Source organism: Camellia sinensis, chromosome 4, assembly GCF_055761805.1.
Source record: "Camellia sinensis isolate YWXY chromosome 4, ASM5576180v1, whole genome shotgun sequence".
In the NCBI taxonomy this organism is placed as follows: domain Eukaryota; kingdom Viridiplantae; phylum Streptophyta; class Magnoliopsida; order Ericales; family Theaceae; genus Camellia; species Camellia sinensis.
Window position 1 is genome coordinate 198,398,687 of NC_138964.1, and position 16,376 is coordinate 198,415,062.

At 35.0% G+C, this 16,376-nt stretch overlaps 1 protein-coding gene across 2 annotated transcripts; it reads left to right on the top strand.

The window, feature by feature from the left end:
- The first annotated feature begins 2,653 nt into the window (after positions 1–2,653).
- On the top strand, positions 2,654–9,372 carry LOC114277068 (uncharacterized). 2 transcript variants are annotated; one of them, XR_014365457.1, is made up of 6 exons: positions 2,675–3,104; positions 4,297–5,184; positions 5,692–5,829; positions 5,982–6,067; positions 6,806–6,946; positions 7,933–9,372. XR_014365457.1 is itself a non-coding variant. In XM_028218892.2 (5 exons), exons 1-5 carry the CDS (start codon positions 2,778–2,780, stop codon positions 8,075–8,077), a joined length of 1,587 nt encoding a protein of 528 aa, XP_028074693.2. In that variant the 5' UTR covers positions 2,654–2,777; the 3' UTR covers positions 8,078–9,372. The 2 variants fall into 2 exon arrangements, 1 of the variants encoding a protein (XP_028074693.2); XM_028218892.2 differs by lacking the exon at positions 5,692–5,829 and having other exon boundaries at positions 2,654–3,104.
- The last annotated feature ends 7,004 nt before the right edge of the window (positions 9,373–16,376 follow it).

Here is a 16,376-nt window from a genome sequence, read left to right on the forward strand (position 1 = left end):
ATTCCCGGGATTCTAATCCTATGGTCCTTCATTAGGGTTCTCCTATTCCATGTTAGAATCGGCATGTTTGCCACTCCCACTAGAGATGTCATCCCCGATCTTTTCTTTATGTCCGTCGTTGGCTATCTATTCTCCTTACGTTTCCCACAGACGACGCCAAACTGTGGGTATTGATTTTTGACCACACAAGACAAAGAAACTCAGCAGGAGAGCACCGGCAGAATAGATTAAGCCCAAACAACCTGTTATAGAAAGATAAGAATATGGCAATAGTTCGTCCACCCGGGGGCACTCCGACGATCCAGTCAGTAATTATCTCTCAAAGATAGTCAATCGTGCTTAACTCACTAGACAAAGTATAAAAAGCATACCTTAGACCGACAATGGTGCCCTACTTTTATAGCTAGCACTAACCTGATCCCTATAGAAACCTAGTTTCAATGGACTTTGGCTCAATACTCATCTGGGACTCTCAACTAGATAGAGATAAACTCCCTAAGAAGATTATCTTTATTCAGACTGAGGTCCTCCCCAATTATAGGACTCCTATCCTTTATCCGTTCATCTCGGATTCCGATATCTCCGTAGATAACCTTGGCCTAGCCGAGATCATCTTGGCGCATGACCAAGCCACATGATACCTCGGCTGACACGTCAGCGTCACCCTGACCACGTACTGCCATTCACGAAATATGCCCTCACAGTATTGATTTTAGTTATTCCTAACTAAAGTATACTCATTAACTTATTAATTATTTAACTATTTTGGTGTCCTATCAAAAAAAAAAACTACTTTCGTGAGTTTTGATTTTCATTATAATCACTTCATAATTAATGCATTGTATTTCTAGTATGATTATTTATAATTTTAATCCTTTTTAAGACTCATTGATTATAATTATTATTAATTATACTTTAACAAGCACGTTAGGTGCACTTGTTAGTATGATTCTTTGTTTATGAGTCTTGTTACGGACAAATCATTTTCTATACCATACTGAAAATAGGAATGGAGGCCACGTATCATCATGGCGTCGGTTCTATGAGTAGAAAGTAAAAATTCAGACAAAAAAAAAATATTTAATATTATTTTTTATTTATTATATTATGTGTCAATACTGCATTAATAATAAATATAAATTGTGAAATTTATTAAAATAATACAACATTAATACATGAAAAAATTAACAAAATACAAAAATAATTTCTTACTTTACTTTAAAAAAAATTAACCAGTACCTGACATTAGCCAATTAGTAAATGCGAGGAATTTTAAAAAACTTGGCAAAATGTTTTGAAGAAAATTTTGGCCCCTTTCACAATCATTGGTAAACTTGGTAATAATTTTTTTCAGAAATCTCTAAAGTTTGGCATCTTCTATTGATTAGGGGTAGTGCTAAAAATACAATTTTTTAAACATTTTTCAGAGAAAATCATGGTAGTTGAATATCGTACTCACAAAAATGAAAAATAAAATAAAATAGAATAGAATTATTAAAGGCTCAAAAACAACAATATGACTGCACCCATCTAATTACAAACATTTAAGTGTTTGCTTTGTGTTTTCAATTTCTTTAAAAAAAGCAATATATTTTCTTATTATTAAAAAACATAATACATAACTTTTCTGTAATTCATGGAATGATCAACAGGTGTATCCAATTACTAATTTTGAGGCAATTAAATTGTTAATAAATATATTATTTATAATATTAATTAATAAATATAAGCTGGAGTTCAAGTTGTGGACCATAAATAAGTAATTCAATGGTAGGTTGGGACTAGTTGCCAGTCAATTTGCTATATTAGTGGCCAAGTTTCAGTTGAGCTTGATCTTCCTTCTGCATGACAATGACAATTTTGTGAATAGAAATAGAAAAATTTATAAATAATTTAAGATGTGTCTGAATTGGGGTCACACACTTTAAAATAAAATACACATCAAAATAATTTTCAATTACAAAAGTGCCATCGCGTATCAATATTTATTTATTAATTTTAGATTATAATTTTCCTAAACTTGTGAATTCATTTGCAAGTCCTCTAACCTAGAAATTAGAAATGTAAGAAAAATCAATGAAATTGAATATGATGTATTTTGATTTTGACGAATTTTACATTAGCAAGGACAAAATATATATATGTTATATTCAAATGCTTTTTATATCTTGATTTTTTTTAGTATTAAAAAATAAGCGATCATTGCTAATAAGAGTTAAGGAGAAAAACATTTATAGAGCAATCCTCACCTTCTCCCGTTTATTTAAATGTAGAATTCTTTTGATTTTGTAAAATTCTTAAAGCTTTCTTGCAATCCCTTATTTACACTTAGCTAAAAAATCGACAAAAGCAAATAATATGATCGGTTTCAATTCATCAACTAACAAAATTGTAAAACTCAATTTTGTGCTAAATTTTATCTCGGTGTTAACTAAACCAGTAGGTACAAGTCTACCAAGTTTAAGTCAATAAAATAACGTATATTAATCTAACTCTACTAAAACATCTAACCGTGTGGCCAAAAAAAAAAAAATCTATGAGATTTGCTACATGGGAAATGCAAGACTCCATGCTTAGGTTTGAGGGCCCAATAAAATCTTGGGCTAATTAGGCCTTTTTCCCATTAAAATAATCATTAATGGGCTCACTGATAGCCCAATATATCGACGGGTGACCGGAGATGGACATGTTATTCTTACCATCACCAACAAGCTACCTCACTGTCACCGTTCCTCTGTAACTCTATCCACCTATCATTCCCTGAATCCCCAAGACAAATGGCGTTCCTCACCGGACGATCGTCCTCTCTGGTCGGCCTCTACCATCACCACCGTCCAATTCTCTCAATCACACGGCAATCAAATCTCAACACCACCACTGCTAATCGGTGGTGGTGGTTCAGCACCACCGGCACCGAGTCGACTCCGAGTGAACTTGCCGGAAAAAACGCATACGATCTCTTAGGGGTTTCCGAAACAAGCTCGTTCGCCGAAATCAAAGCTTCGTTCCGAAGATTGGCCAAAGAAACTCACCCCGACCTCGTTAAATCGCTGGATCATTCCTCTGATTCTCATCGATTCGTTCAAATCCTCGCTGCTTATGAGGTATATTGTCAATTGTGTTGTGTTGATCGGTCTTTATTCAATCAACATTTCTAAAAATTCATTTTATATTTAGCTTTGTTTTGATGTTCTGAATTTGTCTTTGTTCTCACAGAAATTGTTTACAAGTGCAAATTATGGTGTGAGAGAATTAAATTCAAGTTGCAATAAAGTTAGACTTGAAATGAGAATGAATTCAGTTTGTATTTTTCTACACAATGAATCTGATTCTGAAAAATGTGGAGAGAACTAGAGCTTAGTGATTATGTTCAGCTGAGAGTTTAATGAGAACAAAAAACATGGTGGCACATTCACTACAAATAACTAGACTGAACACAGGTAGCAACTCCAGCTTGTGAAGTTCCAACTTCATTTATGAAATTGTGGCTAATTTGGAAATTTCTTATGAATGAGTTGTAATTTTGAAATTTCTTATGAATTATTGGTAATTTGTGAAAGTGTACATTTTTAATAAATCATAACAAAGCTGAAGTTCGTTAAAATTTACTATAGGCACTCTTGTGGTGTCAGGATTGTTGCTTTTTTGTATGTGTATCAATTAGTTAGGGATCTTCAATTATCTAGTTAGCAATGCCATGAAACTGTAAGAAAAATGACTTCTTGGTGGAATGTTTTGAATCCATTGGGAAGTAAACATTTTGAATTTTGATTTATTTAATACGATTAGATTCACATGTTTTGTAGGAAAGGTAACATGCAATTGTCTATACAATGTTTTAATATGTGCCTGCAATCCTTGCTTTATTTTAAACACCTTACGGTCGAGGATTATATCTCAAATGTTTTTTTATTTAGTTCTGATTTTGGCATATGTTTCAAGTTGAAAGTGCCTGTTATTTTTGTTTTTCCTCCATCTTGGGCTGTTCATTTGTCATGGAGACTTCCTTGATATTTGTGCTTTGACATCAGCGTCACAGTAGTTTAGGTGATTGAATGAACTTATTTATGGGTTCTAAAACATGCTGGAAATATTGTGTGCATCGCATTGTGCATGGTGGCAATGTCTAGTGCCACAGTATGCTGAAAATATTTATATAAAATGCAGTGTTGCCGTTCTACATAAACATAACGCAATGGTGTACATACAATATTCCAGCATATTCTGGAAACCAGAAATAACTGTTGCTCTCAATGTAAAGGGAGTTCTGACTTAGTAGTGAACAATGAAATGCAGATACTATCAGATTCTGAGAAGAGGACTCATTATGACAGGTACCTGTTATCTCAGAGAATGCGTGTTCAGAGATGTTCTGAGCAAGTTTCAGTAATGTACACATATGAATCACACAGAACAACAATGAAAGAAATGGAAGTTGTTGAATGGTTAAAATGGTATAGGTTTGCTTTAAATGATATTTTGTCAGAGAGAAGAATTGTAGTTGGGTCAGGCTACTTTGATGTACTGGAAAGGGATTTTTATTCAGCCATACATGCAGCATACTATGGCCCAGTGATTGAGTCTATGGATCTCCTCCCTGACTGTTTTGAAGCCGAGGAGAGGTCTGCCTGTGAAACTCCTGAAGTGCTGCACTTGGTTTCAGGGCGTGACCTTTTTGGAATGATATGCCTAGCTGATAAGGTTCCTGAATTATCTCAGTCCTACAATGAAAAACTGTCATCTTTTGCCTCTAGAGGGTTGGGGTTGTGCCAAGCCATAGAGAATCCGAGCAGGCAAACCAATTCTGGAACAGATGATATTGGAATTCATTGGATGCAAGCAACAGAGATTGATTACCATGCATCTGACGCATATAAAGATCTAGAATTGCATGTGTTGGGAAAGGTGGTTGCTTTGGCAACCAGAGTCCCACCTAAAAGCTATTGCAATGGGATAAGAAATGAAGATTCTCAGGATCACATACATGTATACCTTAGTTCACATGAAGATTTGTACATGAGCAAAGGATTTTCTAGAGACTCCTTCAAGGGTGTTGCAGTTGGATCTAGGATTCCACTGGGAACAATAACTGGAATAGGGACCAACTCCGAAGAAGGGTCTTGCTTTGTCTATGATAGCAATGGTATAAAAACCCACATGATTATGAAGCATAGGACACTGATGGTGTGTGTAACAGCTCTCTTTCAGTTTCTATTCGTTTTGGTTTTCACCCTCAGTTATTAAATTCATGTTTAGATCAATATTTATGTCTCTTTGACTTCTTGTTGTGGAATGACATGCTTGTCTTCGTTCCCTGCATTATTGTGGTGGCTCTTGTAAATTTTGCAGTGTGTTCACCTTAATGACAAGAACTTCTAGTTTGTTTGTAGCCTGTAATGGAAACAAATGCTGGGGTTTTCTTGTTTATATCAATGCATATCTTTGTGTAGCACGATGTCAAGAACCATGTACATGTAGTGGAACAAATTCTTTGTAAATAAGTGACATATGCTTTATATTGTTAAAGTTCCTTGTAGTTTCTACTGGAGAAAATGGCTTGGGAGTTTTGATGACCGTACACATGATCAATTGTCTTTATTTATTATTATTTTTTTAAATAAAACTTCTCCATGCATTAGTGTTGACTTTAGTTGCTTTTATTGTCTTAGTTGTGAACTTCCATTGTACCAGGAATTTTGTTGGCCTACTGCTTACAACTTGACTTGCTGCTCAACTAGTGATCCCATGCTACACCCCAGTTTCTTGTCTTTTCTTATCATATTTTCCTGCGATGATAAATTACTTATGAACTTTGCACTAATATGCTAGGTTAGTTGTGGCTTACCTCTACCAATTTTCGTGATTGTTAATTCAATTTTTCAAGACCTGCTTTATGAATGAGTGGATTGATGTATTCAAATACATATCTGTGTAATTAGTCTTTTGAATTTTCTTTTCTTTTGTTACTGAATTTGTCTTAGGTAAAACACATGCACTGGTATCAAGTGGATGATAAAGTTTCTGTGGCAGAGTGCAGATGCAGCAGAGCTCAGTTACCACCAAGCACGTAAGATGTATTATTTTCTCAAATTCATGTTGATAGATAAGTGTAGAACTAATCTTACAAAACCCAAATAAACTGTAAGTGCAACCTAAGCTTTTTGCATCTGAAAAAGAGATTTCTTTCGCCTTTTGCTGGTTCTTCTTTGATGGATTTGTTCAGAGGTTTTCTACCAGCCCAACTTCTAATAAAATGATCTTCCTTCGACTGATCAGGAGAATTATTGTTTATTGACAACTGATTATTTGCAAGTGAAATTCCCTCTAAATCATTGTGTGGTTCTCTTCCCCTTCTGCAAGAATGTTATTACTCGTCATTTGTACTCTTCATTTTGTGCCACATTATTTATTATTTATTTTTTTGCATATTTCTGGTGAATGGCCAAGTACTTTCCATTGAATACCTGCTTCTATGCCTTGTTCGAAGTTGAAAAACTTATACTGTTTTTCAATATCACTTGCTGGGTTCCAATTTAATTAGCTGAGTAATATCTGAAATGGGTTCGGAACTTCATTGTTGTTTTCATAACTGAACATTAAATATTGAGGTCAACCCAGAGGAAGTACAAAAACAACAAGATTCTCAAGATGAGGTTCATGTTGGTTTGAAATCACTAGATGTTTTTATATATTTTTTCTAATCACAGCTTCCTTGTAAGAATATTTTGTAAAAATAAATGAGCTTCCTGATCAGTGAACCCCATAATAATTGATGTTTTGAACCTTTTATGATTTCTTTCAACAGATTTTGGCTGTTTGAGCCTCGATGTGGCATGCATGACATTGGAGGTTGGTATGTGGAGACATTTGGCAGAGATAGGAAAGGCCGGACTGTCCCATCCAGAAGGTATTGGGATGGCTTCAATGCAGATGAACAGTTTGAAAAGTAAGTCAAATGTCACATAAGCCTCAGAGGCCTTTTCAGAGTTTCTCTTTGGGTTTGCATGTTTAAGCATTACTAATGTTGTGTTTGGTTGGAGGATTTGGGAAGAGATTTGGAAAAGGAAATGGAAAAGGTAGGTGAAATGTAAATAAAATTTACCTATATTTCACATAGTTTCACACACATTTTCTATTTCTATTTCTAAATCCCTTCCCAAATCCTCCAACCAAACACAATGTAAGCTAGCAAAAAGTTTCTACTAATTCACATGCTGGTTTTTTAAGGACTACATTAGCATCATATTTTTTTACCCACTCAGCCCTTTGTTAAGAAATTATCCAAAAAAAAACTAATAGGTCCAGAAATCTCATTGCTATGTATTGGAAGTTTACAATATGGATTTGAACTCTGGCACTTTCCAGAATAGCTTGACATGGAATTCCAAACTTATTTGGAAATCTCTTTTTAGTTGCATAACTGTTGTTGGTTTCCAGTCCTAACTAAAAATATCGAAACTTGGGCCCACACCTCATCTCTTTGTGAGATGTCTTGTATACTATACACTCAAGACTACTTTAAGAGGCTTTTTATGGTGGCCTGAGCCCGGAGACTAGTTGGTATATATTGTAATTTTCAGTTAGGGTTTCATGGAATGTTACAGAAAAAGAGAGTAACATTGAGAAGTTCAGAGTGTTTTGTAATCCTTATTGAATATAGTGAATTTGTTCTCCCTCTCTCTCTCTCTCTCTCTCTCTCTCTCTCTCTCTCTCTCCATTGTGACGTAGGCACACCCTGCCAGTGTTCTTGTTTCTGTGTGTGTTTGTTCTATCATTTATTGTCTACACAACAAAAAGCTTCTACTTGTCCTAGTGAACATTCCCTCGCCTCATGCTTCAAATTTGAGTGCAATTTAAAATTGTGGTATATGTATATAACATATTCTTTGGATGTGGCATTATACGGTACTCAATATTATATATTATCTGCAGGAGACTTCATCCAGCAATGTATTTGCTTGCTCTTGCATATAGAACTCTAGATCTTGAAGATGCAAAAAGAAGGAAACAAACAGTGAGAGATAACGTTGAACGAAAACTGTCTGGAATAATCAGTTGGTGCAAGAAACTTGTATGAGTCAGATTAAATATGGAGCTTCTGGCATGAAAAGCATTTCAACTCTCATATATAGTACATTCTTCGCTTCTGCTGCCTACATATTTACCAGTGATTTTCTTCAGAACAGATCCAAATGGCATTGGCTGTGGCATCTACCAACTCCGTAGTTCTACGTCGAATTCATAGAACATTAAGGTAACAATTGCCTTATATGCAGATTCTAGGATGCACGAAGATTATTTCTGGGATATATTGAGCATTTTAGTAGAGCTTTGTGTGGTGTTTTGTGTTGTGGTGCACTGATGGTGTGAAGCCTTGAGTTAGGGGTGAAACTGGGAGTTCACAGACGGTGACACAGAGAGAGAGAGAGAGAGAGAGAGAGAGAGTTGTATATATTTCTTGGTAGAGAGGCCTAAGCATATCGGTGGTTATGGAATCCGGAGAGAGTCATTAAGTTGTATATATCTGACCGAGTCAAGTGGAACGAATAGACTCTTTTTTGGTAGAGGGGCCTAAGCATATCGGTGAGAGAGAGACAGAGAGAGAGAGAGAATCATTAAGTTGTATATATTTCTTGGTAGAGGGGCCTAAGCATATCGGTGGTTATGGAATCTGGGAGAGAGTCATTAAGTTGTATATATCTGACCGAGTCAAGTGGAACAAATAGACTCTTTTTTGGTAGAGGGGCCTAAGCATATCGGTGGTAATCATTGAGTTGTATATATTTCTTGGTAGAGGGCCCTAAGCATATCGGTGGTTATGGAATCCGGGAGAGAGTCATTAAGTTGTATATATCTGACTGAGTCAAGTGGAACGAATAGACTCTTTTTTGGTAGAGGGCCCTAAGCATATCGGTGGTTATGGAATCCGGGAGACTCGGGACATGTTAAGGACCACATTATTCAGCTTTTTGCTTCTGCATCAAGGGATGTAAAAGAGTCATTAAGTTGTATATATCTGGCCGAGTCAAGTGGAACGAAGAGACTCTTTCTTGGTAGAGGGGCCAAAGCATATTGGTGGTTAAGGACAACATTATTCAGCTTTTTGCTTCTGCATCAACTGTCATAGCGGGTATTAATTTTTCGCTTGGGTATCTTGACTCTACCAAGAGATGTAAAAGAGAAGAGGGAACATTCTCTAGTAGTCCATTCAGCTGCTATTGTTGTCAGATGGTTGCTTGTGTTGAAAAATCAGCAAATGTTATTCAAGAAATAATTCTATTGAAATATTTAGGTTTATATTTGGTTTTTGACATCTTCCCTTAATGTATTATCTTTTCATATCAGCTTCAACTTCTATCTGATAGTTTGCCATTTTTCTTTTTCCATTTTACTTTTATTGTACATATGTTCAGTCACGTCATAGCATGAATTGTTCCAGTATATCAAGCAATTATCAGTTAATGAATACCTTCCCACAATCCTCTTGAGTTGATTCCTTTAGCCTTATGATTCCACTTTAATCATACAAATCATCTTTGATTGTTCCCTTATACAATAAAATCGAATTTTTAACTTGTCTTCAACAGTATTGAATGACAAGGCTTATCTCTATAAAGTTTCTAAAAAGTAATACGTTGAGCAAAAATTAATTACTACAATGATTCATCTCACTAAAAGCACCACCGCTAATAGCACTAATGCATTAAAAAAGTAAAAAAAAAAAAAATAAAAATAACTCTAAGATCAAAATATCACATCATTAATAGTGGGACCCACTGCCACCTAATTAGTGGGAGCACTAATTAGTGCTCCAAGCATTTTTCAGCAATTATAAAGCATGTAACAAATCATATTACATTTTTGTATGTACTATGTAATATCAAGTACAAACCAATCAAATACAAAGTTTGTACATTTTATAAAAATGTTAAAACATTATTTGTTGGAAAAAATAATTTTTGGTGACTTTAATTTAATATTAAAGTGTGGTGACTTTAATTAAATATTAAAGTGGGTCTTAATCATTTATTGTGTTGGGTCCAAGTGGGCCAAAAAATCATTGGGTTTTGAATAAGAAATTGCCTCATGATATTAGATTCATAAATAGGATTTTAAAAGGTATTTACATTTTTTTTTTTTGACTAAAGGGTGTGAATCTTTTGGGTATCCAAACTTTTCAATTTTTTGGAAAGGGACTATGGATGCTTATTAATGGTGTTTTAATGACCAGCCTTAAAGGCTGGAGGCTCTTCTTCTCTCCCCTATACATGTATAAATTGAGACCCTCCCGTCAAGTCTCAATACAGAAATTTTTTTTACTTCCATTTTACAAGTTAGTTTGACAGAAAGTTCCTACTGTGAGAGAGTGCTGCCACTGTTTTTGTTCGCTAAGCTAGACAGAAAGTACTTCTGCCGTAACTGGTTTTTGACCGTCATATCCTGGGAGACAGATGCCAGGATTCCTCAAGCACTCGACCCGTGAGGTAGCAAAATCTGTTTTAAGGAAACTGCTACCGTGCAGGCTTCGGTTTGGTTTCTTTACCATTTTATTGTTTTTGTGTATTTCTGTTGAAATTTAGTTGTAATTATCAGCATATGTTCTTGGTTTATAATTTTGATTTCTTCATAAATCTATTTATTTAATTTCACAATTTGAACAACAAGCTTAAAACAGATTTTTATATATTTTCTATGAAATTGATCGAATAGATTTATATAGACAATTAGGTTAGCTTTATATAATGTTACTAGGAACTGTTGCGGAATTGCTCACTGTTTCAATTATACAAAATATAAATTTGCATGTTTAGAGATTCAAGTAATTTATATGAATAGGCCATTGTTTCATTTTCTGTCGCTTAATTGTTGGTTCATGATTTTGCTTCTTTGCATGCACATAAAACTATTTCCATGCCTTCTTGCACTGATTCATCCTTCTGAGTAAATCAATATATTTGTGTTTGCTAGTGAATAGATCCATATGTGTTTTAGACATATTACTTGCTATTGCTTCTGTTATTTAAGTAGACGACCTGTACTAAAGAGAAAGTCCACTATTTGTTTTTCCTTTGAAAATTCAATGATTGTAAATTATGTAATGTTATTCTCTAAGTGCTTAGTTTAATTAGAATGCTCTATCATAATTTCCATACTTAATTGTATTAGTATGATCTTATTTTATGCGTATGGTTCATCATTACCCTACCATGATTTGGATGAATTTTAAGGTTATAAAATATAATTTATGAATGTTGCAATTTTTACATGCTGATTCTATTTTAGTTTTTAATTTGTTACATGCTTATTATTTTCTAAACTAGATTACATAATTTAATGTTTTTAGAATTATTTGCATATGTTAATTGCTAAATGGTTATTGGTTTGTAACTCTTGCCTATTAATTTTAGTTTAATGTATTTCGAGTTATAGGGTTTTTATGAATTGTGTACATGATTAATTTGAATTAATTGGGTGCATTAATCTAAATTATCTAATTGGATGCATTAATCTGAATTATTTAATTGGGTGCATTAACTTTGAATTTAACTTATTTATTTGGAGTTGTTAGTTTAAATGTTTATTATGAATTAATTTCATTCATAACTCACGAGTTTGAACTTTATTTTAAAGTTTTAATTAAATTGGCATTTTAATTCATTAGTTAATTTTATAAATAGTTGGCTAGATGGTTTCAATTATTTATTATATTTATTTTTTTGCTTAGATTATTTATTTGTATTTTGTTGTGGTTTTTTCTGCTAACTTTCTTTACAGGAATACTTATGCGAAAGGGAATGAAAAAACAAATATAAAACCAAATGAATAGTATTTGGGATGTAAAAAAAAATAAAAATGTTTGGACTACTAACTTTTGTGTTGAATAGGAATACCTAAGCGTGGAAAGGCTTTTAGACTAAATAGAATCCTTATGGATTGGCTATTTTATTTAAATGTTTGAAGCATGTTTTGCTTGAGATTTAGTTGGTTTGTTTATCAATTTGTGGTAGCAAGTTTTATTTGCTTGTTTTGTTAGAAGCATTTTATATGAGTATAATTGTTATAGCAATTTTTAAATTACTTGTAAGTTTGGAACTTGGTTTGGTTTTCTGTGATAGAAACTAAAGTTTTAACTTTGGCTAAAGAGTAGTTCTTATTTGTTCAGAAATGACAACTAAGACGGATTTGGTTTCAAACCTTTGGAGTTTGAGGAAGTCTTTGGGTTTGATCATTTTATTCCCAAAGTGTTGGAAAGTCGTGTTTGGAGAAAGTCTTTGGTTATAATCTGATTATGTCCAAAGTGTTTTGGTTTTGAGAAAGGAAACCAAATTTTAGCATTAGCTAAAATATTTTTGATTTTATTTAGAAATAATGGGCTTAGTTCCGGGAGTACCGGTTAACTTTTATGAGTGGTGTGATTCTAATAGCAAATTTTATTTGCTTGGGAATCGGTTTGTTATAACCTGGTTTATTCCCTGAAAATCTTAATTTTTAAATTGTTTCCTATGGATTAGGAGTCAACATGCTCTTGAATGTTTTGTCAAAAGGTTAACTGGGTTTTAAGTGGGACCAATGTAACCCCTCCAGTCTTCTTGGGAACATTCTTGACCATGTTCGATTCTAGGTTAAATGGTGAGACTAGTTTTAAATTAAATTTCCATCTGAGAGATTTTCTAAGGGTTAAGTTTAATTTCTGGAATCACAGAAATGAAATTCTGTTGTGATGTTTCAGAAATGGCTTCAAAAGGTGACAAATAGAAATGTTGTTCCACCTGACAACCTTAGCCTCGCGAGATTCTTAAAGGAAAATCTTGAGATATCAAGTATGATTAAGGAAATCATAAGATTGCATTAAAATATCTCTTAATTGGCAATTAGTATGGTATCCTTATGTTATTTATAGCATTTATGATTGCTATGTGACTTTGCTTGAAAGTTGAGACAACCTGTTATAGTAGGTGAATAGTTTTTGGATTTTTAAATTTCAAATATATTTTTAAATTAGTGGCTCCTAGTGAGTACAAGATCACTGATCACAGAGATAGAAAACTGGTAGTTCCTAAGAGGTGTTAGACCACTGGCTACATAGTTCTGAGATTGTGGTTCCTAGTAGTGAACAGATTACTGATCACATGTCAAGACATCATGGTTCCTAGTAGTGGAGAGGCTACTAGTCATATGTCAAGACATGATGATTCCTAGTAATGAAAGAGTCTATTGATCTTATGTCAGGACGTTGTGATTCCTAGTAGTAAAGTGACTACTGATCACAGGTTAAGACATTGTGATTCCTAGTAGTAGAAAGTCTACTGACCACATGCTGAGAAATTAGTGATTCTTAGTGATAAGACTACTGGCCATGTTATGAAGTTCCGAAGAGTAGACTATTGAACACTGGATTTGTGTTTCCTAATAGTAAGACTATTGGCTTCAGAGTGATAGGTCAGACCTAATATATTTGGGTGCCTAATTCGGTTGATGACATTCTGGGAATGTATTTACTGTGATATGATTTTTAGAGTTTCATAATCATTGTGACTCAAGGATTTATTTAAAACTATGTATAAATTCTACAAAGAAGACCTAATTATCCGACTCCGTAATGAGGTGGATAATAGAAAGAAATGAGAGAGTACCTCCTCAGTGAAGGCCAATGTCATTGAGCATGGCAAATTTTCTAGGATGAAGAAGAAGCCCCCCCTTGAACAAGGGCTCTAAGTTGGGGTCAAGGGGTGGTGTTGCAAAGAAGCTGGCATACAAGCCGCAGGAACCTGGTTGTCGGTTCTTTGGGAAGTGCTATAACTGTGGTAGCGAGGCTTTTAGTTTTACTAGGGCTACACGCCACATCTGCTCCGAGAATGAGCTGTTTACAACTTTCGAACCGGTTACAAATGGTAAGAAGTTGTTTATAGGAAACTCTACTACCTCATTTGTTGAGGGAAAGGTGGTCCTGAAGTTAACCTCAGGAAAAAAGCTAACCTTGAACGACGTCCTGCCTGTTCCAGACATTCGTAAGAATCTTGTTTCTAGGTCTCTTCTCAGTAAACATGTTTTCGCATGGTTTTTTAGTCCGACAAGGTCGTTCTGACGAAACACAAGTGTGAAACTTGTGTTGAAGCGAAGTAGACAAGATCCCGTATGAGTTATGGAAGGCGTTAAGCCTTCTTATAAATTCTTACGAATGTGGGGGTGTCTTGTAATAGTGGTGATTCCTACACCCTAACGGGTTAGGATAGGCTCGAAATCCGTGGATTGTATATTCATTGGTTATGCACATAATAGTAGTGCATATCGGTTTCTTGTACATAAGTCTGAAACTTTAGACATTCACAGGAATACCATCATGGAGTCAAGGAATGCATGTTTCTTTGAAGACATTTTTCCTTGCTGAACCTAAGAAGGGGTTCTGAGGTTTTGGAGCAATTTGGTGAGCTTGCTAGTGATGATGATCATTTTGATGATCAAGTTGAGAATCAAGGCGATGATCAGCCTAGAAGGAGTAAAAGGGCTAGGATGTCCAAGTCTTTTGATCCAAACTTCTTGACTTTTATGGTTGAGAACGAACCTCAAACTTTTCACAAAGCTGTGACTTCTCCTGAGAGTCCTTTATGGAAAGAAGCGATCAAAAGTGAGATTGACTCCATCTTACAAAACCACACCTGAGAGTTGGTAGATTTACCTCCAGGTTGTAAGCCTTTAGGCTGCAAATGAATTTTTAAAAAGAAAGATGAAGGCCGATGGGTCTATTGACAAGTATAAGGCGAGGCTCGTTATCATAGGGTACAGGCAACGAGAAGGCCTGGATTACTTTGATACGTACTCACCTGTAACTAGGATAACATCCATTTGCATGGTGATTGCGATAGCAGCTTTGTGCAATCTGGAGATACACCAGATGGATGTAAAGACAGCCTTCTTAAATGGGGATTTGAATGAAGAAATCTACATGGAACAACTTGAAGGATTTTCAGCTCCAGGGCAAAACAAGAAAGTCTGTAAACTTGTCAAATCATTGTATCGTTTGAAACAAACACCTAAACAATGGCATGAGAAGTTTGACAACGTAATGTTGTCATGTGAGTTTTCAACGAATGTGACATGTGTGTTTATGTCAAAGACACTGACAGAGGTTATGTCATTTTGTGTCTATATGTTGATGATATGCTCATTATAGATAGTTATGATGAAATGATTAAAACTACCAAGAAGTTGTTAAATTCTAAGTTTGACATGAAGGATATGGGTATTGCAGATGTTGTTCTGGGAATTAAGGTTACCAGAACATCTGGCGAAATTGTACTTTCTCAGTCTCATTATGTTGATAAGATACTTGAGAAGTTTAGTAAATCAGATACGAGTGTGTCATCGACACCTGTAGACTTAAGTCTACATTTTACCAAGAATAATAAAGAAAGTGTCTCTCAGTTAGAATATTCTCGGGTAATTGGAAATTTAATGTATCTGATGAGTTGTACTAGGCCGGATATAGCTTATTCGGTTAGCAGGCTTAGTAGATACACTAGTAATCCCGATGCTTCTCATTGGAAGGGCATTGTGCGGATGTTAAGGTATATATGCTACACTCGAGATTATGGGCTGCATTATACTTGATATCCAGCAGTGCTTGAAGGCTATAGTGACGCAAATTGGATATCAGATATAAAGGACTCAAAGTCCACTAGTGGATATGTGTTCCCTCTTGGTGGGCCAGCCGTGTTTTGAAAATCTTCCAAGCAAACGTGTATATCTAGATCAACGATAGAATCAGAGTTTATTGCTTTTGATAAAGCAGCGGGAAAAGCTGAATGGCTTCGCCATTTTCATTAAAGATTTGCCACGTTGGTCTAAACCTGTGCCAGCTATTTGTATTCATTGTGATAGTCAATCTGCAATTGGTAGGGCACAGAGCAATATGTATAATGGAAAGTCTAGACATATCCGTCGTAGACATAATTCCATACGACAACTACTCTCGAATGAAGTTGTCTCTATAGACTTTGTAAAGTCGAAAGACAACATTGCAGATCCGCTAACCAAAGAGTTAAATCGAGTGTTAGTCGAAACGTCGTCAAAAGGAATGGGGTTGAGGCCTTTGGAAGTTACCGGAATGGAAACCCAACCTAGTTTACTGGAGATCCCAAGATCTAGGTTCAATGGGACAACCTAATTGCGTGTAATGGTGGTATGTCACTGAGGAGGTTAAACCTCCAGTCATTCCTTCTATCAGTGATACCTGGAAGTGTAGAGGTTAAGCTGAGCTTTTAATGGCTCTAGTGTGTTAAGTTGTTGAGCTAAGTATAGCAGGATACTAAAGTAGAGTCACCTATGTGAGTTTAAAGTGGGGCCGCTTCTAGAAGAATTGAACATGCCAAGATTCT

Bases quoted from the DNA above. Each gene is read 5' to 3' on its own strand.
- LOC114277068 (XM_028218892.2), top strand. From the start codon at position 2,778: ATGGCGTTCCTCACCGGACGATCGTCCTCTCTGGTCGGCCTCTACCAT. The intron at 3,105-4,296 runs GTATATTGTCAA...AATGAAATGCAG, and splicing joins AAATCCTCGCTGCTTATGAG to ATACTATCAGATTCTGAGAA. The intron at 6,947-7,932 runs GTAAGTCAAATG...TATTATCTGCAG, and splicing joins GCAGATGAACAGTTTGAAAA to GAGACTTCATCCAGCAATGT.